Source organism: Zea mays, chromosome 5, assembly GCF_902167145.1.
Source record: "Zea mays cultivar B73 chromosome 5, Zm-B73-REFERENCE-NAM-5.0, whole genome shotgun sequence".
NCBI classification, from domain to species: domain Eukaryota; kingdom Viridiplantae; phylum Streptophyta; class Magnoliopsida; order Poales; family Poaceae; genus Zea; species Zea mays.
This window is the reverse complement of record NC_050100.1, coordinates 122072615-122096754: the sequence shown is the minus strand read 5'-3', so window position 1 is coordinate 122096754 and position 24140 is coordinate 122072615. Positions and strand designations below refer to the sequence as shown.

The following is a 24140-nucleotide window of genomic DNA, read 5'->3' as shown; positions in this document are numbered from 1 at the left end:
AATTTCTGCTGCTTTTACCTGTTGGAGAGGCAGTTAACTCTGGTTTTGGGGGATGGTGATTTGAGGTGGTTCCATACGTTCAGGTCTCAGGTCTCTCTGCGATGAGAAGTATGAATGCTAGTTGGGTGGGCTCTGTGACATTGATACTTTGAACTCGCTGTTAGAGTACCCGTTTAGGGTTTTGGGGTTAGCTCCTTATAATTACCATCGTACCCCTGTGTAATGGGCTAGGCCCAACTAACTTGGTCTATTAATACAACACCCAACCCTGAGTTAGGATTAGGGGTTTCCACACTCGCTGTGGTAGTAATTTCGTTGCTTTAAGTAATGAAATTCAGGTTTCCCATTGTAGTAAAAATCATGAAATTTACCGAGCTAACAAAAAGTGAATTTCGTTATACATGTTAAGGATTCATCTATGTATTTAGGTGTATTGGAACTGAATCAGTGTTAATTTGCAGGTCAGAATATAATCCAGATCAGTATCTATGGGAGAAAGAGTTTATCCTTGCTGGACGTAAATACAAACGACTAGACTTGGAGGCAAGTACGGAGACCATTTATCGAGGTTTCTTCTGTCTTTTGTTTGCTGATAGCAAATTTGATGGCAATTATGAACATCTTTGTTGATAACCTTATTGTAACTTGCATTTGGCAGCTTACAAATGCAAGAGGCTATATCTTAAAATGCAGCCACTATGTTCCTGCTTTTATCCCAGAGAATACTGCCCTCCCATGTGTGGTCTATTGCCATGGAAATAGGTATTTAACTTTTATGCTCCATGTTTGCATTTGTTTGACGATTCATAGGGTGCTTCTTTATCTCAACTTTTTAAGACTTGGTTGTATGATCCAGAAGCTCAAACAATCACTGGTATGTTTTGGAATATTAAACAGGATTTTGCTTTGACTCAATGCAGCGGATGCCGAGCAGATGCAAATGAAGCCGCTGTTATACTTCTTCCTTCAAATATCACTGTTTTCACACTTGACTTTTCTGGGTCAGGTCTATCCGGCGGGGATTATGTCAGTTTGGGTTGGCATGAGGTATATAATCAGTATCAACGTTGTTCTTTGCTTATTCTACATTCATATTTTCGGAGATCACATCTTTCTGAAATTCCCAACAATTTACTTCTAGAAAGAAGACCTCAAATGTGCGGTGTCATGTCTTCGGGACAATAAACAAGTTTCCACTATAGGCCTTTGGGGGCGATCAATGGGTGCCGTTACATGGTAATTGGTAGTTTTGGATAAAGTTTGTGCTCTTCTTATTTGGTGCAAGATTTCTCTGTTTCATTTCATGCGATTCATTATCTTAAGGAGCAGTTTGCAAGTTCTTCCATAGAACTTTTCAGTTGATAATGATATGCTTAAGATTGTTTTTGATCTTTTAAGTTTATGTCAAGCTCACTGTTTTTAAGGCGTCGCCTAGGCGACGCCTAGGCGTCCGGGCGGTGGTCTGACGCCTAGGCGCCTTGCCCGCCTACCTCGCCTAGGCGTCGCCTAGGCGCCGCCTAGGCGTCTAGGCGGTGGTCCAACGCCTTGGAGCGCCTTACCGCTTTAAAAACCATGGTCAAGCTTGAAATATCTCATCACCACTTGATGGCTGTCCCCTTTAATTCTTTACAATATTTTGTATACAAATGTAAATACAGCCTACTCTATGGAGCAGAGGACCCTTCTATTGGTGGCATGATATTGGATAGTGCCTTCACTAACCTGTATGACTTGATGATGGAACTTGTTGACGTTTACAAAATTCGAGTTCCTAAATTCACGGTATGACCAGCACATCTTCTGCATGCATTACTTTTTGTGTTGAAATGTATATTATGGGAATGGTGAAAAGATGCATTGCCACAACAAATGGGAACTTATGTCTTAATATGAGAAAGCAACCAGACAATGTGTTCGACCTGCCTTAGCAGCAGCCGCGTTACATATATTTATATGGGCACAAAGCCATTGTTACAGACTAGAAGTCGGCCATTGTTACGGACTAGTAGTCGGCAAGGGAATGGACTGGACAGGTTTAAACTAGTCCCATCCGATCCAAACTATATCTCTAAGGATCAGTTGGACTCCTTACTATTTACAACAGAGTCTGGAACTGACTCAATTCTAGTTATCGAGTCTAACTTTAACTCAATTCTGAGCACATAATTATCTCTATCATCTAACATCCCTGCCTCAATCATAACTTATACAAGTTAAGATTGTCTCTGAATGATTCTAGCTTCTTCATAGTTAGAAGCTTTGCAAATCCATTTGACACTTGATCTCTAGTAGAAATTAATCTCCCTTTCTATGGAGAGGTCACAAAGATGCCAAATGTGGACATTGTTTGATAGCCCAGGGAAGGGTGTGTTGGCCTCTACATTTAGGAGGACTTGGAATTTCTAGCTTAAAGGAGTTGTGTTGGACCCTTCGCATGAGATGGCTTTGGTTGCATAAATATGATCCAGGACGTCCTTGGGCAAACCTCCCTATCCAAATTCCAAGAAAGACAAAGGCTTTCTTCGACACTGTTCTGATTTCAGAAGTGGGGAATGGTGCCCGCACTCTGTTCTGGACAAACAAGTGGCTCTTGGGTCAGAGAGTAAGTGATCTGGCTCCTAGGTTGTTTGCAATTATACTAAAAAGAATTACAAACAATAGATCTGCTCTAGAGGCTTTAACCAACATAAAATGGATCTCTGACATTGGAGCCATAGTGCTTGCAGCTATGGGATTTGCTATCAGAAGTGGTGCTACAACCTGAAGTAATGCGCAGTCCCGCTACCGTAATAAGAAGAATCATATCCATAGTCTGTTGGATGGCGACAGGGTGGTCTCATCTCAGGAGCAAATGGAGGAGGTGCTGCATAATTAGTATCTTAATGTGTTGGGCTCTGACCCCCAGAGGCAGTTTACTCTTAATCTGTTATGCTGCCATAGGGCTGCCCTTGATTTATCTGCCCTGGATCTTCCTTTCACTGAAAAAGAGGTTAGAGACTATTTTGAGCCTCCCTTCGGATAAAACACCTGGACCTAATGGATTCACAGGTAGATTTTATAAGACCTGTTGGCATATTATTAAGTACGATCTGTTGGATGCCTTATTTACTCTTCATCATGGAAACACACATCAGTTGGGACATTTGAATTCAGCTTATCTCACTCTTATCCCTAAAAAGGTGGATGCTTCGACATCTGCTGATTACATGCCAATTAGCCTCATCCACAGTTTTGCCAAGTTAATCTCCAAGATCCTTGCAAATCGCCTGACTCCCCATTTATATCGCTTGGTTGCAGCTAATCAGAGTGCGTTTGTGAGGGGGAGGTCGATCCATGATAATTATATGTTGGTGCAGCAATCTATTAAGTCTTTGCATAGGAAGAGGCTCTCACTGAAATTGGATATTACTAAGGGTGCGTTTGGCAGAGCTCCCACAGCTCCACTCCCCGCGAGAATCACTCCCACGTAGCCAAACGGTAAAAAAGTGAACTGCTCCATGGTGGGAGCGGAGTGAATCTAGTCTCCATTTGTACTAGAGAGTGGGAGCCAAAAAACCTGCTCCCTACTCTCCAACCCCTAAAGAATCACTTCACACACTATTTGCCAAACAATTTTCGCGAGATAGATTCACTTCTACTAGAGAATCATTCGGAATCACTCCATCGAAGAATCAACCCTTGGAGCTAGAGAATCATGGAGCGGAGCTGTACCAAACAAGCACTAAAGCCTTTGATTCGGTTTCTTGGGCTTTTATTCTTGAGGTCTTATCTCACCTTGGATTTGGTGTTAAATGTCGTAATTTGGTTTCAAATCTTCTGGCAACTTCTTCCACTCAAGTGCCGTTGAATGGCTCCCCCGGAAACTTCATCATGCACAGGAGGGGTCTTCGTCAAGGAGACCCTCTTTCACTTATGCTTTTTGTTTTGGCGATGGACGTCCTTAGTAGTCTTTTTAATCTGTCTGAAAGCAGAGGTCTTCTGCATGATTTAGGTGAAGTAGGTATCAGAAACAGGCTTTCCTTATATGCCGATGATGTGGTGTTGTTTGTTAGGCCAGTTGAAGAGGATCTGTATTGTGTTAAGGTCATATTAGATTGTTTTGGTGCAGCTTCTGGTCTCATGGTTAATATGCATAAAAGTTGTGCTATTCCTATAAGTTGTGAGGATTCTTCCATTCAGCAAGGCTGCAGCATTCTGAACTGTTCTTCAACTTCTTTACCCTGCACTTATTTGGGTCTTCCAATTTCAGATAAAAAAGCTAAGAAGATGTGATTTTATGCTTTGGGTAGAGAGGATTGCAGAGAGGCTTCCAAATTGGAAAGCACACCTCCTTAACCTTGCTGGTAGGACAACTCTTGTGCGTTTTGTTCTTTCAGCAATCTCCATCTACCTTCTCATTGCAATGAATACCCCCAAGTGGGTGATAAAAGAAATTGATAAAACTAGAACGGGATTTATTTGGAAAGGAAGGAAGCTAATGGAGGCAGTTGTCTGGTTTCTTGGGAAACAGTTACAAAGCCTATCTCTCTCGGGGGTCTTGGGATACCTAACCTGCAGTTTAAGAGCTGGGCACTGCAAGCAAAGTGGTTATGGCTAGAAAAAACCGACCCAAATAGACCATGGCAGGGTCTTAACATTCTTGTGCAGCAACAGGTCAAAGACTTATTTGCAAAATCTGTGATATCTATTATTGGGAATGGGGTCAGTACCCTGTTCTAGACTGACAATTGGATGCATGGGGCGGCAATCAGGGACATTGCACCAGAAGTAGCTGCCAAGGTGGGCAAAAGAGCTCTGTCCTCTACAACCAGCTGTTGATGCTCCTTCCTTCACATAGTGGTGGAAACAGGTGGAGTGTCATGTGCCCAAAAGCACAAGAAAGGAGCTTAACAGTGTCATCATCTTAGGGCGTGGTGTATTTGGCTTTATTATCGTAATAAGGTGGTCTTCGATGGGGATTCCCCTTCGCTGAGAAGATTCAGAGAAGCTTTCTTGATGAATCAGTTTGTTGAGTTATGGCTGGTGCTAAGGGCCTTGGATCCTTGGATCTCGCTAGGTTTTTGAATGTGGTTGGGTCCTTAGACATCTAGACCCTTAGTCTTGTTCTGTTTTTTGTGTTGTTTTTTTCTCAAACGCGCAGGAGAGGTGCACATCATCAAGAAAAAACAGCCACCTTACGGTGGCCAAAAACGAAAATACAGAAAAACGTCCATTACAACACCAAGAGAACTACCCCTTCACAACCCAGGAATTGGACCTGTTAGGAGAGAGAGGCTCTTGGCCCCTGCCATCTCCCACAGCTCCCTCTCTTCCTCAGCCCTTCTAATGGCAACATTTACACTTGGGGTGATCTTGTCGAAGACGCAACGGTCCCTATGGTTCCAGATGGTCCAGAAACCAAGGATTATTAAGGAATTGAGTCCCTTTTCTGCCATGCCTTGCACCTGTTCGCTCACCCTTCTCCACCATTCCATGGCCTTCCCTTCCCCTGAGGAGCAAATCCTTGAAGATTGACCTGTCCCAGCAATCTGCACCAAAATTCCCTTGCCAAAACACAGCCAACCAGAAGGTGGTCAATTGATTCAGGATCTTGATCACAAAGTGGGCATCTTGCAGGATGTTCAAGCCCTCTTTTTTGCAGCCGGTCTGCTGTCCAGCATCTCTGAAGGGCAGCAAGCCAAAGGAAGAAGTTGCATTTCGGGGGGGCCCACGATTTCCAGATCTTATCACTAGGTTCAAACTGAATTGATCTAATGAAAAGGCTCTCATAAGCAGCTTTGGCTGAGTATTTGCCATCATTAGCGATTCTGAAAATATGTTTGTCCTCCCGCTCAGGGTGCAGCTCAACAGTACTTAAAATATCCCACAGAGTGAGGTAATCAGCCAAAACACCTACTGTTACAGCGCCCTTGATATCTTCTATCCATCTCATACTCATGAGGGCATCATGTACAGTTCTGCTGCTAGCTGTACGTTTAGGGACAGCAGCAAGCAGTCTAGGAGCAAGGTCCTCGATTCTTTTTCCATGCAACCAGCAATCCTGCCAGAATAGAGTTGAAGTGGTGCTGCTAATCTCAGTCAGCAAGGCTGTAGAAAAGAAGCACTTAACCCTATCAGGAAGCTTAATGGGCAGGAAGGACCAAGGTTTCCCGGGATCCGTTTTGGCTAGCCACAACCATCTCATGCGAAGGGCCCAACCCATTTCCTTGAGGCTAAAAATGCCTAAACCCTTGAGTTCAACAGGTCTACAAACTCTTCCCCAAGCCACTAGGCAGTGTCCTCTGACTTCCTTTCTTCCCTTCCAAATGAATCCCTTCCTGATCTTGTCAATGGCCTTTAAAGCCCAAGGGGTAGCTCAACAGCCATAGCAAGATAAATCAGCAGACCTGTCAACACATACTGAACTTGCACTCTTCTCCTAGCCCTCGACATCAGGTCTGCCTTCCATCCTGGAAGCTGATCGGCGATTTTATCAGTAATAGGCTGCACTTGGTTTCTAGTTAACTTTTTTAATGAAAGGGATAGACCCAATTAGCGACAAGGGAATGGGGAGACTTCACAAGGGAGCTGTTCCTGAACAATAGCAATCTCAGCAGACCGCCTAGCAAAGAAAGGACTGCCTCACCCTCAATTTTGTACCCTATGTGATCAAGAGGAAGAGACGCTAAACCACTTGCTGGTCTCCTGCGATTTTTCACGGGAAGTCTGGTTTCAGATTATGAAATATGTTGGGTTGCAACACCTTGCTCCTAACCTTGCGAGCTCTTCCTTTGAGGATTGGTGGGAAGGAGTTGCTGCAGCTCCTGCTGATCCAGCAAACAAGGGGCTGCACAAGAGCTTGAATTCTTTGATCATTCTTGGTGCTTGGGCCATCTGGAATCACCGCAACCGCTGTGTTTTTAATGGTGTGCAGCCTAGTTCCAGCATGGTCATCAATTGGGTCAAGGATGAGTCTCATCTCTGGTGTAGGGCTGGAGCCAGTGATTTATCTAGCATCCTTATGCTCCAGTAATCCAGTCGGTAATCTTTATTTTGAGTGTCCATGGTCACGGGTCTAAATGTCTTTTGTTGTTAATTTTTCCTTCTTCCTCTAACCTAGTGCATGTGGGTTTGTGTGGAGTTGTACGAGGTTTCTTTTTGCCTCACCTTTTCTTCTTAATATAATGATACACAACTCTCTTGTGTTTTCGAAAAAATAGCAATCTATTTTTTCTGAACAAACGCAGGAGAGTTGCGTGTCATTATATTAAGAAGAAAAAAAACATAGGAGAGACAAGACTTGTCAACCCCTAATACAAAGGCCCCTAGGCCGAGACCCCCCATGACATTAACACAACGCGCCACACACACAAAGCAACAACCCGACCAAAACAACCACCAACAGGCAAACTGCTAGGGTCCCCTAGGGAGCTGGTGCAGGAGGTCCTGCAGAGCTGATGCACCAGCCAAGCACCAAACACTACCCTCAATCACAACACTCTGAACTCGCTTGGTGCAGGGCACAACCCCCCTCAATTAAGCGTCCCAATCTCATCTTCACCACAATGAATAGGATAAACACTGCTCTTCTGAACGTTCGTTTTCAATCCAGAAGCGTCCCCAAATAAGTGCAGAATGTTCAGCACTACCTGAATATCACTTTCTTTTGGTTGCAAAAACAGAACCACGTCATCCACATAAAGAAATATTCTATGTTGTAAGGCTCTTGAGGATAAAGGTTGGAGAAGTCCTTCCTGTTCAGTTTTGGAAACCAAACTCCCAAGCACATCCATAGCCAAGATAAAGAGCATGGGAGATAGTGGATCGCCCTACCTTAGCCCTCTTCTAAGACGAATGATTTTCCCGGGGATTCCATTCAACAGCACCTGTGTGGAGGAAGTTGCCAATAGACCACTGATAATATCTCTCCAAATCTGTCCAAACCCAAGTTTCTGAAGAACTTCTAGCATCAAAGGCCAAGAAACCGAATCAAAAGCTTTGGTAATATCAAGCTTTAGGAGGATCCGATTTTTTTGTTGATGCAGTACCCTGGCTGTTTGCTGGACTAACATGAAGTTATCCTGAATGAAGCGCCCTTTAATAAATGCACTTTGCTTTATTGAAACCATGCTCTGCAGTTTACCAGCCAGCCTGTTTGCAAGCATTTTGGTTTCTTTTTGTTCTTTTGGTAGGATCTCTGCCTTGTAAAACCCTTTGGATATGTCTCCTTCCTTTTTAATATAAAGATGCACAGTTCTCCTGCGCGTTCGATAAAAAAAGTTTAGCTAGAGACGGCAAACACTCGACCAAAACAACATATGAAGGTTTCTTTGCAGTTTCATTTTTTTTTGGCCATTATCCTTTGGTGTGGGAAACTTGCCCCCCCAAAAGTGTCGTTTCTTCCTTTGGCTGGTTGCCCACAAGAGATGTTGGACTGCGGACCGACTTGCTAAGAGGGATGGATCACCCGACAAGATGCCTCTTATGTGACCAGGAAGAAGAAACCCTGGACCATCTCCTTGTCTCTTGTGTGTTTACAAGAGAGTTTTGGTTTCATCTTCTAAGACCTTTTGGCTTGGAAAGCCTGGCTCCACAGCCCGGGTGCCTTCGTTTATGAACTGGTGGGAGCAGATCTTAGGAGTCACGACTGGTTTACCTGGAAAAGGCCTCAACTCTTTAATTGCCTTGGGAGCCTGGACAATTTGGAAGCTTCGAAACAGATGTGTATTCGATGGATGGACTCCAAGTTTGGCCTTATCTCTTAGGTTAGCAGGGGAGGAGAGATTGTTTTGGGAAGTGACACGGGCTAAAGGGCTTTCCTACCTTGTTGCCCTCCTTCCCTAGATCTAACATCCTTTGAGTGGTTGTGCGTGTGTCTGATGGATTGTTTCAGCTTTCTGTGTTTTTGGCCTCCGTAAGGAGATCTTTGTATTTGGGCTTCTCAAGCCTTTTTCCTATCTTCTTAATATAATGAGGCGCAATTGTTCTGCGTTTTCGAAAAAGAAATTAATCTTACCTCTAGTAATTTCCTTGCTACTCTTTCTCCCATGAAATGAAAGTCAATCTCAACATGTTTTATGCGGCTATGGAACACTGGATTTCCTATGAGATACATAGCTCCAATACTACCACACTAAATTTTGGCTGCGGAGGGACAAGAAATTCTCAATTTTTGTAACAAAGATTGTACCCACATCAAAATTCAAGAATAGCATTAGCAATTGCGTTATACTCAGCCTCAGTACTCGAACTGGAGACTGTTGGCTGTTTCTTAGCACACCAAGACACCAAATTGTCACTAAGAAAATTTGTGAAACCTCCAGTTGAGTGCCTATCATCAGCATCACTAGTCCAGTCTGCATCAGTGAAAGCACTAACTAACATGGAAGCAGACTTTGTTCATTTTATCCCATGTCCCAATGAGTACTTGATATATCTTAAATTTCTCTTCACTACTGTCCAATGTTGAGTAGTTGGTGCATGTAAGAATTGACAAACTTTGTTAATTCCAAAACTTAGATCCAGATGAGTTAACGTCAAGTATTGTAAAGCACCAACAATACTTATTGTAACACCCCGTCTACTCCTGGACCGGCGATACTTACTCCTGGCAACTCTCTAGGATCATATATTATCCCCACAGACCAACACGAGTCTTTTGTACGCACTTTGTCCTCACTCATGCACACCCGAGAAAACTTCCCGATTGGTCACCCATCTCAAATTGCTCCAAGCCAAGCACACTTAACTTAGAGGTTCTTTCAAGATAGACTTCCGAAAAAGAAGATGTACCTTGTTGATATGAGTACTCTATTAATTCTATTAAACCTTGGGCCAGGATATCACTATCCCCTGGAGCCAGGATATCACACTTATGTACCTTGTTGCATCGTGAGGATCAAGCAGGCCACCCTTGCTAACTCCCAATTTTTCTGAAGTACATAATGGACTAACCGGCTTGCAATTTGGAATTCCTAGTAAGAAGATCTGATGCATAGTTGCGTTGAGAGAGATGAACACTATTATTTACCCTTTGGATTCTATACCAAGAAAGTAATGAAGTGGACCAAGGTCTTTGAGTGCAAAATCAGCTCTCAAGCCTCGAAGCATAGCATCCACAACATCTTGTGATGAGTTTGCTACAATTATATCATCAACATACACTAGTAGGAAAACAACTATATCTCCTTTTCTATAAGAGGGCAGAGGTGTCTGCTTTTGATGCCTAAGACCCCAGGAATAGCATCTTCTCACTTAGCCAGGAATAGCAGGCTTTGGTGCCTCTTTTAAGCCATATATAGCTTTGTCCAATTTACAAACATGATGGGGATGAATCTTGCTTTTATAATCTGGTCCCTGTCTCATGTAGACATCCTCCTCAAGAATGCCATTCAAAAACTCATTCTGAACATCAAGTTGCCGTAAGAACCAACCCCGAGAAACAACAATAAACAAAATGATTCTGATCGTAGTTGTCTTGACCACAGGACTAAACATATCCTCATAGTCTATCCAGGGGCGGACCCAGTGGGTGGCCCATATGGGCCACGACACACCCTAAAATCATATAAGGTTAGTTAGCATAGCGGTGTAAGTACTATCTTTTGAACTTGGCAGTCAAGGTTCGAGTCTTGTTGGTCTCTATTTTTTTTCTTTTTTTGATATTTTTCCTGGCACACCCTAAGCATAGCAGCTGGGTCCGCTACTGAGTCTATCACATAACATTGTTTAAGTCCCTGGCTATCAGCCTAGCTTTATACCTGTCTAGAGTGCAATCTGCCTTTCTTTTTTATTTTCTATACCCATCTGCAGTCTATCACATTCTTTACTTTGTCTGACGGGACTAGATGCCAAGTATCATTCTTAACCAATGCCTCAAACTCAGTATCCATGCCAAGCTCCCACTTTGTATTATTCAAAGCTTCAGTTAAGTTTTGAGGATCTCCTATGGAGGCAAAACAGCCATACCTGACATGAGTTGTAGTACCATCCTGAAGTATTGTATAAGGGCGTCTGGGCGCTGATCATTGAAGACTTCGATAGGTGTGTTAGCAGCTGGGGAGAATCAGGAGATATTGGTGGTGAAGGAGCAGTCGAAGACCAGCCCGGGCGCTCAAGCAGGCCCAGGAAGTGGAATACACGCGTATACGGCCCAACTTGGATCAACATGTTGCAAGGGGTGTAGCTGGGGTATTTGTGGGCGTCTGCCGAAGGGTTGCGGCACGGATGTATCAACAACTATTTCCTTGTCCTCCAAGTCTTCCTTCTCTCCCGTCTCATGTTCTTCCTCTGCTTCCTTTGAACCTTCCCAAACTCTGTAATAATACGATTGAGAGAAATAAATCAGCGCTATCGCGAGAGTGGTACACCAGTGTTAACAAGGTGGTGCAGCAGGAAGTGACACCGAAGGAGCTGAGGACGGATCTGAAATTACTGATTCTGAAGAGTGTGGTTCTAAGGATGCGTACTCTGCTGGATCTGCTTTTGTTTTAGCCTCAGCTTGCTGAACTCGAGGGTGGCATTGATAGACACAACTTCGGTTGTTGATGCTTGCGGTGCTGTTTGATAGCAATATGGTTGCTGTCTATATTGATAATTGAAGAGGGAGTACAAGCGCACATATTTATAGAGGGACAGAGGGGTAGGAGATCTCAGGTTTATAGAAACAATACCCTGAGATCTCCTTGAATGGAAGAAAACTATCTCTACCCCCAAAATGGGAGGATTGTATCTATATCTTCCTATATGCGGCATTGCTAGTAAGGCAAGTATGCCTACACCTGTATGGTAGGGGATCCTGCGCCTATATGGCAGGAAACCCATGGCTGATATATCAGCTAACACGCCCCCGCAGTCTGATCGTCGGTACCACAAACGTTCAGGCTAGATCTGAACTCCGTGAAGACTGTAGAGGGAAGCCCTTTGGTGAAGATGTCTGCATACTGGGAGGTAGTAGGCACATGGAGAACGCGGACATCACCGAGAGCCACCCGATCCCGAACAAAGTGCAAATCAATCTCAATGTGCTTGGTTCGCTGATGCTGGACGGGGTTTGAAGACATGTAGACCGCACTGATGTTGTCACAATAGACCAATGTGGCACGACGTAACGGGTGACGAAGCTCGGCCAGAAGCTGACGAAGCCAAGGTGGATTCAGCAACAGTGTTGGCGACGGCCTGGTACTCGACTTCAGCACTGGAGCGGGACACAATCATCTGTCGTTTGGAGGACCAAGAAATAAGGTTATCACCAAGAAAAACTGCAAAGCCTGAAGTGGATCGACGTGTGTCAGGACATCCAGCCCAGTCGGCATCAGAGTATGCAATTAACTCAGCCTGAGAAGAAGGGCGCAAATGAAGACCCAAATGCAGAGTGCCACGAACATAACGTAGAATGCGCTTCAAGGCAGCAAGGTGAGGCTCGCGAGGATCATGCATGTGAAGACAAATCTGTTGCACATCATAGGCTATGTCTGGTCGGGTAAAAGTGAGGTACTGTAGTGCTCCAGCTAAGCTGCGGAAATAACGGAAGTAACGGAATCAAGCAGTAATTCATCTATCTCCTATTCCTCTTCTCTACTAGCAACATAGGGAGCTAAGGGGAAAAACCTCGCCCCGCCTCTACCAGCGGCTACGCCCTGCGCAGCTTGGGCATGCCGCCATCGCTACCTGATGGAATAAGTCTTGAGTCTTGAGCATCTAGAGGACAGCCTGCTTTTGACTGTCCTCCGTAGTCCTTTAGCATCTAGAGGACAGCTTGACTGTCCTCTGTAGTCTCTTTAGCATCTAGAGGACAACAGTCGCTTTTTGACTGTCCTCTGTAGTCGCTTTAGCATCTAGAGGACAATAGTCGCTTTTGACTGTCCTCTGTAGTCTCTTTAGCATCTAGAGGACAATCCTGTTGTGTAGTGTGTGTGAGAAGGTGTGGTAGTGCAGCCCCTAGGGCTATAAATATGTCTCCAACCCCTCTAAGGGTATGGCATTGTGTAGTGTTTGAGGAAATAAACAGAAAATTGCCCCAACTCATAGTGTCATCCTCTTGATGAGAGTTAGAGTCCCTCTACTTACAATTGGTATCAGAGCCAAACTATCCTGCAGCCTAAACATCTCGTGCTCATCTCCTTCCCGCGCCTCTCCCCACACTCAGTCGGCAGCAAGAGCTCCAACTGTTCCTTCCTCCCCTACTCAGACGAGCAGCCTTTCGTCTGAGACAACCTCTTCCACACGCAGCGACCCCTCACTATCCCACCATGTCCCTACGCTCGGCCACTTCGAGTGCGCGGCGCCAGCAGGAGGCCGAGGTCGCCGCGGCACAAGAACGCGAGCGAGCAGCGGCTGCAGCGACAGCGGCGAGGGCAGCACGGTTGGCAGCGGCGGAACTGGCAGCGGCGAGAGCGGAAGTAGAAGCAGCGGAGGCGGCGGATGCTGCACGTGCGGCGGCAACAGAGCTCGAGGTTCTGCGCGGCAGTAGAGCTGGCAGCTCTGCTTCTGTCGACGACAACACCGACGAAGAGCTCAGGCTGGCGAGGGAAGCAGCACGAGAGCAGGCGGCACAGTGGGCAGCCGCGCATCCCCATGGGGGCGCGCGTGGCGGCAGCCTGGATAGGCGTCGACACGCTGACGGCGCTCCAGGCGGGGGCGCACGCGGCGGCAGCCAGACGGGCGTAGACGCGCCGGCGGTGCTCCCGGCGGCGGCGACCGAGTTGACGGAGATCGCGGCCTCTACAGGCGGCGCGGTTCTCCCTCCCCGGATCGGTACCATGGTCGCCGCATGGCCCAAGCCATTGTCAGGGACATCGGTCCCGGCGGTGGGTGGCCTACCCTCACCAAGACCAACTACGTCGAGTGGGCCGCGGTGATGAGGGTACGACTTCAGGTTCGCCACATGTGGGAAGCAGTTCGTTACGACGACGTCGACTACCACGAGGATCGGCGGGCGCTGGATGCCCTCATTGCTGCAGTCCCGCCCGAGATGCAGTTTTCGCTTTCCCAGAAGCGGACTGCCAAGGAGGCCTGGGACGCCATCGCTGCGACCCGCATCGGCAGCGACCGTGCCCGCAAGACCACACTGCAGACACTTCGCAAGGAGTGGGAGAACCTGGCCTTCAAGCCAGGTGAGGATGTTGATGACTTTGCTCTCCGCCTCAACACTCTGTTGCAGAAGATGGTGCAGTTCGGCGACGACACCTACGATGAGGAGAGAGCTGTTGAGAAGCTCTTCCGTTGCATCCCCGAGAAGTACAAGCAGATTGCTTGCTCGATCGAGTCTCTGCTAGACCTCTCCACGATGACGATCGAAGAGGCGATAGGTCGTCTCAAGGTGGTCGACGGCGACGAACCACAGGCTCCCTCTGGGCCTATCACTATCGGCGGGAAGCTACATCTCACTCGGGAGCAGTGGGAGGCCTGCCAGGGTGACAAGAAGAAGGGGGAGTCCTCCTCGACACGAGGCCGCAAACGCGGCAAGCAGCGCAAGGCGCGTGGAGGCGCCCAGGCCGGGGCGCGAGGACATGCTGAGGGTGGTGCACGTGGAGGTGCCCAAGGCGGCGCCGTCGGCAACAAGAAGCCGGCACGAGACGACGGCTGTCACAACTGCGGCAAGCTTGGCCACTTGGCCAGGGACTGTCGGCAGCCACGACGTGGTCAGGCCAACGTCGCACAGGCGGAGGCGGAGGAGGAGGCCCTGCTCCTGGCACATGCAAGCATCGAGCCATCTCCAGCAGCACCGGCCGCAGCGGCACTCCTCCACCTCGATGAGTCGAAAGCACGCGCTTTCCTCGGCGACGGCTCCAACAAGGACATGATCGAAGGATGGTGCCTCGACACCGGCGCCACTCATCACATGACCGGCCGACGGGAGTTCTTCACCGAGCTTGACTCTAGCGTCCGAGGCTCCGTCAAGTTTGGGGACGCCTCCGGCGTAGAGATCAAGGGCGCCGGCTCAGTCGTCTTCACCGCCGCGTCTGGTGAGCACAGGCTGCTCACCGGAGTCTACTACATCCCCGCGTTGAGGAACTCTATCATCAGCTTGGGACAGCTGGATGAGAACGGTTCGCGCGTGGAGGTTGTGATGGAATAAGTCATGTGTGGAGGACAGTCCGCAGTCCGCACAACATCTCTGCTGCAGGACAGCAGCAACACAGCAGTTTTTGACTGCAAGGACTGCGGCAGACAGCAAGGACTGCGGCAGGCAGCACAACAGCAGTCTTTTGACTGCGAGGACAGCCTGCAGGCATCTCCTTTGGCAGACAGCAAGGACTGCGGCAGGCAGCACAGCAGCAGTCTTTTGACTGCGAGGACAGCCTGCAGGCATCTCCTTTTTCAGTTTCAGCTTTTGGAGGACAGCAGCTTGCTGCAGTTTTTCCTTTTGACTAGAGTACAACAGCACCTAGTGGTTAGTGCAGTTTGTAGGACAGCATATTCGCAACTCTAGGAAGCATATGCTGCAGCCCCTTGGGCTATAAATATGTATCCCGACCCTTAGACGGGTATGGCATTGTGTAGTATTTGAAGAAATAAACAGAAAATTGCCCCAACTCATAGTGTCATCCTCTGATGAGAGTTAGAGTCCCTCTACTTACAATTGGTATCAGAGGCCAAACTATCCTGCAGCCTAAACATCTCGTGCTCATCTCCTTCCCGTGCCTCTCCCCACACTCAGTCGGTAGCAAGAGCTCCAACTGTTCCTTCCTCCCCTGCTCAGACGAGCAGCCTTTCGTCTGAGACAGCCTCTTCCACACGCAGCGACCCCTCACTAGCCCACCATGTCCCTACGCTCGGCCACTTCGAGTGCGCGGCGCCAGCAGGAGGCCGAGGTCGCCGCGGCACAAGAACGCGAGCGAGCAGCAGCAGCGGCTGCAGCGACAGCGGCGAGGGCAGCACGGTTGGCGGCGGCGGAACTGGCAGCGGCGAGAGCGGAAGTAGAAGCAGCGGAGGCGGCGGATGCTGCACGTGCGGCGGCAACAGAGCTCGAGGTTCTGCGCGGCAGTAGAGCTGGCAGCTCTGCTTCTGTCGACGACAACACCGACGACGAGCTCAGACTTGCGAGGGAAGCAGCGCGAGAGCAGGCGGCACAGTGGGCAGCCGCGCATCCCCATGGGGGCGCGCGTGGCGGCAGCCCGGATAGGCGCCGACACGCTGACGGCGCTCCAGGCGGGGGCGCACGCGGCGGCAGCCCAGACGGGCGTAGACGCGCCGGTGGTGCTCCCGGCGGCGGCGACCGAGTCGACGGAGATCGCGGCCTCTACAGGCGGCGCGGTTCTCCCTCCCCGGATCGGTACCATGGTCGTCGCATGGCCCAAGCCATTGTCAGGGACATCGGTCCCGGCGGTGGGTGGCCTACCCTCACCAAGACCAACTACGTCGAGTGGGCCGCGGTGATGAGGGTACGGCTCCAGGTTCGCCACATGTGGGAAGCAGTTCGTTACGACGACGTCGACTACCACGAGTATCGGCGGGCGCTGGATGCCCTCATTGCTGCAGTCCCGCCCGAGATGCAGTTTTCGCTTTCCCAGAAGCGGACTGCCAAGGAGGCCTGGGACGCCATCGCTGCGACCCGCATCGGCAGCGATCGTGCCCGCAAGACCACACTGCAGGCACTTCGCAAGGAGTGGGAGAACCTGGCCTTCAAGCCAGGTGAGGATGTTGATGACTTTGCTCTCCGCCTCAACACTCTGTTGCAGAAGATGGTGCAGTTCGGCGACGACACCTACGATGAGGAGAGAGCTGTTGAGAAGCTCTTCCGTTGCATCCCCGAGAAGTACAGGCAGATTGCTCGCTCGATCGAGTCTCTGCTAGACCTCTCCACGATGACGATCGAAGAGGCGATTGGTCGCCTCAAGGTGGTCGACGGCGACGAACCACAGGCTCTCTCTGGGCCTATCACTATCGGCGGGAAGCTACATCTCACTCGGGAGCAGTGGGAGGCCCGCCAGGGTGACAAGAAGCAGGGGGAGTCCTCCTCGACACGAGGCCGCAAACGCGGCAAGCCGCGCAAGGCGCGTGGAGGCGCCCAGGCCGGGGCGCGAGGGCATGCTGAGGGTGGTGCACGTGGAGGTGCCCAAGGCGGCGCCGTCGGCAACAAGAAGCCGGCACGAGACGACGGCTGCCACAACTGCGGCAAGCTTGGCCACTGGGCCAGGGATTGTCGGCAGCCACGACGTGGCCAGGCCAACGTCGCACAGGCGGAGGCGGAGGAGGAGGCTCTGCTCCTGGCACATGCACGCATCGAGCCATCTCCAGCGGCACCGGCCGCAGCGGCACTCCTCCACCTTGATGAGTCGAAAGCACGCGCTTTTCTCGGCGACGGCTCCAACAAGGACATGATCGAAGGATGGTGCCTCGACACCGGCGCCACTCATCACATGACCGGCCGACGGGAGTTCTTCACCGAGCTTGACTCTAGCGTTCGAGGCTCCGTCAAGTTTGGGGACGCCTCCGGCGTAGAGATCAAGGGCGCCGGCTCAGTCGTCTTCACCGCCGCGTCTGGTGAGCACAGGCTGCTCACCGGAGTCTACTACATCCTCGCGTTGAGGAACTCTATCATCAGCTTGGGACAGCTGGATGAGAACGGTTCGCGCGTGGAGGTCGAGCACGGAGTCATGAGGATCTGGGATCCCTCTCGTCGCCTTCTTGCCAAGGTACGCAGGAGTGCAAATCGGCTTTACATCCTCAATGTGAAGGTGGCACAACCTTGCTGCCTTGCTGCTCGTCGAGACGACGGGGCATGGCAGTGGCACGAGCGCTTCGGGCACCTTAACTTCGAAGCCCTGAAGCGGCTCAGCGCCAAGGAGATGGTACGAGGCCTGCTGTGCCTTGACCATGTGGAGCAATTCTGCGATGTCTGCGTGTTGACAAAGCAGAGACGACTCCCCTTTCCCCAGCAGTCGAGCTTCCGAGCCAAGGAGAGGCTCGAGCTCGTGCATGGGGACTTGTGTGGCCCGGTGACACCAGCCACACCAGGAGGACGACGCTACTTCTTGCTGCTCGTCGACGATCTCTCCCGCTACATGTGGGTGATGATCCTTGGCAGCAAGGGAGAGGCTGCGAACGCCATCAGGCGTGTGCAGGTCGCTGCGGATGCGGAGTGCGGCCGCAAGCTGCGCGTGCTGCGCACCGACAACGACGGCGAATTCACGGCGGCTGAGTTCGCATCGTACTGCGCGGATGAGGGCGTTCAGCGTCATTACTCCGCGCCGTACAGCCCGCAGCAGAACGGCGTCGTCGAGCGGCGCAACCAGACGGTTGTGGGGATGGCTCGGGCTCTCCTCAAGCAGAGAGGAATGCCAGCTGTCTTCCGGGGAGAGGCGGTGGTGACAGCGGTTTACATCCTCAACCGCTCGCCCACCAAGGCTCTCAACGGGATGACACCGTACGAGGCTTGGCATGGGCGCAAGCCGGCGGTCTCTCACCTACGGGTCTTTGGCTGCCTCGCGTTCACCAAGGAGCTTGGCCACATCAGCAAGCTCGACGATAGGAGCACCCCGGGGGTGTTCATTGGCTACGCGGAGGGCTCGAAGGCCTACCGCATCCTTGACCCAAGAACACAGCGTGTGCGCACGGCGCGCGACGTAGTGTTCGACGAAGGGCGAGGATGGGCGTGGGACAAGGCGGTGGACGACGGCACGACTCCGACGTACGACTTCACCATCGAGTACGTCCACTTTGAGGGAGCTGGGGGAGTAGGCAACTCTTCTCCGAGCAGGTCTACCCCAGCCCCCAAGTCTCCACCGACTCCAGCGTCACACTCTCCAACTCCTGCTACAACGAGCTCTTCACCACCACGCACTCCAGCCACGACTCCGGCTACAGCGAGCTCTTCGCCACCACGTACTCCAGCACCGACGGTACCCTCTCCGGGAACGTCCTCTCCGACACCAGCTCGTGTCGAGCACGACCCAGTGGAGCTCGTGACCCCTCTGTCCCGCGACGAGGAGCGCGTCGACGCGTGCTACGACGGCGAGCCGTTGCGGTATCGAAGGGTGGAGGGCCTTCTCATCGACCCGTCGGTGCCAGGCCCTGCATCTCGCATTCTGGCAGGAGAGTTGCATCTTGCATGCGACGATGGTGAGCCTCGGTCTTTCGCGGAGGCCGAGCAACATGTGGCTTGGCGTGCCGCGATGCAGTCGGAGATGGACGCGGTTGAGACGAACCGCACTTGGGAGCTCGCTGATCTCCCTCATGGTCATCGCGCGATCACCCTTAAGTGGGTGTTCAAACTGAAGAGGGATGAAGCCGGCGCCATCGTCAAGCATAAGGCTCGCTTGGTGGCACGCGGTTTCTTACAGCAGGAGGGGATCGACTTCGACGATGCCTTCGCCCCTGTAGCACGGATGGAATCCGTGCGACTCCTCCTTGCGCTGGCAGCCTTGGAGGGCTGGCATGTTCATCACATGGATGTCAAGTCGGCGTTTCTTAACGGCGACTTAAAGGAGGAGGTCTATGTACACCAGCCGCCAGGTTTTGCGATCCCTGGCAAGGAGGGCAAGGTGTTGCGCCTGCGCAAGGCTCTCTACGGCTTGCGACAGGCACCAAGGGCGTGGAATGCCAAGCTGGATTCCACGCTCAAGAGGATGGGCTTCATGCCAAGCCCGCACGAGGCGGCCATCTATCGGCGGGGCAATGGAGATAATGCCCTGCTGGTGGGTGTCTACGTCGACGACTTGGTGATCACTGGCGCCAAGGATGCAGAGGTGGCAGCGTTCAAGGAAGAGATGAAGGCCACCTTCCAAATGAGTGACCTGGGGCATCTCTCTTTCTACCTGGGGATTGAGGTGCACCAGGGAGACTCTGGGATCACACTTCGCCAGACCGCCTATGCCAGGCGCATTGTTAAGCTGGCTGGGCTCACCGACTGCAACCCAGCTCTCACTCCGATGGAGGAGAGGCTGAAGCTGAGTCGCGACAGCACGACGGAGGAGGTGGATGCTACTCAGTACCGGCGTCTTGTGGGGAGCCTTCGCTACCTCGTCCACACACGACCTGACTTGGCATACTCCGTCGGCTACGTTAATCGGTTCTTGCAGCGACCGACGACGGAGCATGAGCAGGCTGTGAAGAGGATCATCCGCTATGTTGCGGGGACTCTCGACCACGGTCTCTACTACCCGAGGTGCCCTGGGGAGGCACACCTTGTCGGGTACAGCGACAGCGACCACGCCGGCGACATCGACACTAGCAAGAGCACAAGCGGGATCCTCTTCTTCCTCGGCAAGTGCCTCATTAGCTGGCAGTCGGTCAAGCAGCAGGTGGTGGCCATGTCCAGCTGCGAGGCCGAGTACATAGCGGCGTCCACTGCTTCGACTCAGGCGCTCTGGCTGGCTCGACTGCTCGGTGATCTCCTAGGGAGAGACACTGGAGCGGTGGAACTCAGGGTGGACAGCCAGTCTGCTCTGGCATTGGCCAAGAACCCCGTGTTCCATGAACGGAGCAAGCACATCCGGCTGAGATACCACTTCATCCGAGACTGCTTGGCAGAAGGGAGCATCAAGGCGCGCTACATCAACACCAAGGATCAGCTTGCAGACCTGCTCACCAAGCCCCTTGGGAAGATTAAGTTTGTTGAGCTTTGCTCCAGGTCCGGAATGGCTCAACTTTCTCACAAGGCGACACACAAGACTTAGGGGGAGAATGATGGAATAAGTCATGTGTGGAGGACAGTCCGCAGTCCGCACAGCATCTCTGCTGCAGGACAGCAACAACACAACAGTTTTTGACTGCAAGGACTGCGGCAGACAGCAAGGACTGCGGTAGGCAGCACAGCAGCAGTCTTTTGACTGCGAGGACAGCCTGCAGGCATCTCCTTTGGCAGACAGCAAGGACTGCGGCAGGCAGCACAGCAGCAGTCTTTTGACTGCGAGGACAGCCTGCAGGCATCTCCTTTTTCAGTTTCAGCTTTTGGAGGACAGCAACTTGCTGCAGTTTTTCGTTTTGACTAGAGTACAACAGCACCTAGTGGTTAGTGCAGTTTGTAGGACAGCATATTCGCAACTCTAGGAAGCATATGCTGCAGCCCCTTGGGCTATAAATATGTATCCCGACCCTTAGACGGGTATGGCATTGTGTAGTATTTGAAGAAATAAACAGAAAATTGCCCCAACTCATAGTGTCATCCTCTGATGAGAGTTAGAGTCCCTCTACTTACAGGTTGAGCACAGAGTCATGAGGATCTGGGATCCCTCTCGTCGCCTTCTTGCCAAGGTACGCAGGAGTGCAAATCGGCTTTACATCCTCAATGTGAAGGTGGCACAACCTTGCTGCCTTGCTGCTCGTCGAGACGACGGGGCATGGCAGTGGCACGAGCGCTTCGGGCACCTTAACTTCGAGGCCCTGAAGCGGCTCAGTGCCAAGGAGATGGTACGAGGCCTGTCGTGCCTTGACCATGTGGAGAAATTCTGCGATGTCTGCGTGTTGACAAAGCAGAGACGGCTCCCTTTCCCCAGCAGTCGAGCTTCCGAGCCAAGGAGAGGCTCGAGCTCGTGCATGGGGACTTGTGTGGCCCGGTGACACCAGCCACACCAGGAGGACGACACTACTTCTTGCTGCTCGTCGACGATCTCTCCCGCTACATGTGGGTGATGATCCTTGGCAGCAAGGGAGAGGCTGCGAACGTCATCAGGCGTGTGCAGGTCGCTGCGGAGGCGGAGTGCGGCCGCAAGCTGCGCGTGCTGCGCACCGACAACGGCGGCGAATTCACGGCGGCTGAGTTCGCGTCGTACTGCGCGGATGAGGGCGTTCAGCGCCACTACTCCGCGTCATACAGCCCGCAGCAGAATGGCGTCGTCGAGCGGCGCAACCAGACGGTTGTGGGGATGGCTCAGGCTCTCCTCAAGCAGAGAGGAATGCCAGCTGTCTTCTGGGGAGAGGCGGTGGTGACAGCGGTTTACATCCTCAACCGCTCGCCCACCAAGGCTCTCAACGAGATGACACCATACGAGGCTTGGCATGGGCGCAAGCCGGCGGTCTCTCACCTACGGGTCTTCGGCTGCCTCGCATTCACCAAGGAGCTTGGCCACATCAGCAAGCTCGACGATAGGAGCACCCCGGGGGTGTTAATTGGCTACGCGGAGGGCTCGAAGGCCTACCGCATCCTTGACCCAAGAACACAGCGTGTGCGCACGGCGCGCGACGTAGTGTTCGATGAAGGGCGAGGATGGGCGTGGGACAAGGCGGTGGACGACGGCACGACTCCGACGTACGACTTCACCATCGAGTACGTCCACTTTGAGGGAGCTGGGGGAGTAGGCAACTCTTCTCCGAGCAGGTCTACCCCAGCCCCCAAGTCTCCACCGACTCCAGCGCCAAACTCTCCAGCTCCTGCTACAACGAGCTCTTCACCACCACGCACTCCAGCCACGACTCCGGCTACAGCGAGCTCTTCGCCACCACGCACTCCAGCACCGACGGTACCCTCTCCGGGAACGTCCTCTCCGACACCAGCTCGTGTCGAGCACGACCCAGTGGAGCTCGTGACCCCTCTGTCCCGCGACGAGGAGCGCGTCGACGCGTGCTACGACGGCGAGCCGTTGCGGTATCGAAGGGTGGAGGGCCTTCTCATCGACCCGTCGGTGCCGGGCCCTGCGTCTCGCATTCTGGCAGGAGAGTTGCATCTTGCATGCGACGATGGTGAGCCTCGGTCTTTCGCGGAGGCCGAGAAACATGCGGCTTGGCGTGCCGCGATGCAGTCGGAGATGGACGCGGTTGAGACGAACCGCACTTGGAAGCTCGCTGATCTCCCTCATGGTCATCGCGCGATCACCCTTAAGTGGGTGTTCAAACTGAAGAGGGATGAAGCCGGCGCCATCGTCAAGCATAAGGCTCGCTTGGTGGCACGTGGTTTCTTGCAGCAGGAGGGGATCGACTTCGACGATGCCTTCGCCCATGTAGCACGGATGGAATCCGTGCGACTCCTCCTCGCGCTGGCAGCCCTGAAGGGCTAGCATGTTCATCACATGGATGTCAAGTCGGCGTTTCTTAACAGCGACTTAAAGGAGGAGGTCTATGTACACCAGCCGCCAGGTTTTGCGATCCCTGGCAAGGAGGGCAAGGTGTTGCGCCTGCGCAAGGCTCTCTACGGCTTGCGACAGGCACCAAGGGCGTGGAATGCCAAGCTGGATTCCACGCTCAAGAGGATGGACTTCATGCCAAGCCCGCACGAGGCGGCCATCTATCGGCGGGGCAATGGAGAAAATGCCCTGCTGGTGGGTGTCTACGTCGACGACTTGGTGATCACCGGCGCCAAGGATGTAGAGGTGGCAGCGTTCAAGGAAGAGATGAAGGCCACCTTCCAAATGAGTGACCTGGGGCATCTCTCCTACCTGGGGATTGAGGTGCACCAGGGAGACTCCGGGATCACACTTCGCCAGACCGCCTATGCTAGGCGCATTGTTGAGCTGGCTGGGCTCACCGACTGCAACCCAGCTCTCACTCCGATGGAGGAGAGGCTGAAGCTGAGTCGCGATAGCACGACGGAGGAGGTGGATGCTACTCAGTACCGACGTCTTGTGGGGAGCCTTCGCTACCTCGTCCACACACGGCCTGACTTGGCATACTCCGTCGGCTACGTTAGTCGGTTCTTGCAGCGACCGACGACAGAGTGAGCAGGCTGTGAAGAGGATCATCCGCTATGTTGCGGGGACTCTCGACCACGGTCTCTACTACCCGAGGTGCCCTGGGAGGCACACCTTGTCGGGTACAGCGACAGCGACCACGCCGGCGACATCGACACTAGCAAGAGCACAAGCGAGATCCTCTTCTTCCTCGGCAAGTGCCTCATTAGCTGGCAGTCGGTCAAGCAGCAGGTGGTGGCCATGTCCAGCTGCGAGGCCGAGTACATAGCGACGTCCACTGCTTCGACTCAGGCGCTCTGGCCGGCTCGACTGCTCGGTGATCTCCTCGGGAGAGACACTGGAGCGGTGGAACTCAGGGTGGACAACCAGTCCGCTCTGGCATTGGCCAAGAACCCCGTGTTTCATGAACGGAGCAAGCACATCCGTCTGAGATACCACTTCATCCGAGACTGCTTGGCAGAAGGGAGCATCAAGGCGCGCTACATCAACACCAAGGATCAGCTTGCAGACCTGCTCACCAAGCCCCTTGGGAAGATCAAGTTTGTTGAGCTTTGCTCCAGGTCCGGGATGACCCAACTTTCTCACAAGACGACG

General features: G+C 51.9%; 1 protein-coding gene across 8 annotated transcripts in view; it reads left to right on the top strand.

The window, feature by feature from the left end:
• The window catches only part of LOC100383953 (uncharacterized), a 52360-nt gene that overhangs the window by 5119 nt on the left and 23101 nt on the right, over positions 1–24140 (top strand). For all 8 annotated transcript variants that reach the window (XM_035958762.1, XM_020537464.2, XM_035958761.1 and 5 more), the window contains exons 2-6: positions 462–543; positions 659–762; positions 921–1047; positions 1142–1236; positions 1659–1782. In XM_035958762.1, coding sequence (XP_035814655.1) covers positions 462–543; positions 659–762; positions 921–1047; positions 1142–1236; positions 1659–1782 — 532 coding nt within the window. The remainder of the gene's footprint in view (positions 1–461; positions 544–658; positions 763–920; positions 1048–1141; positions 1237–1658; positions 1783–24140) is intronic.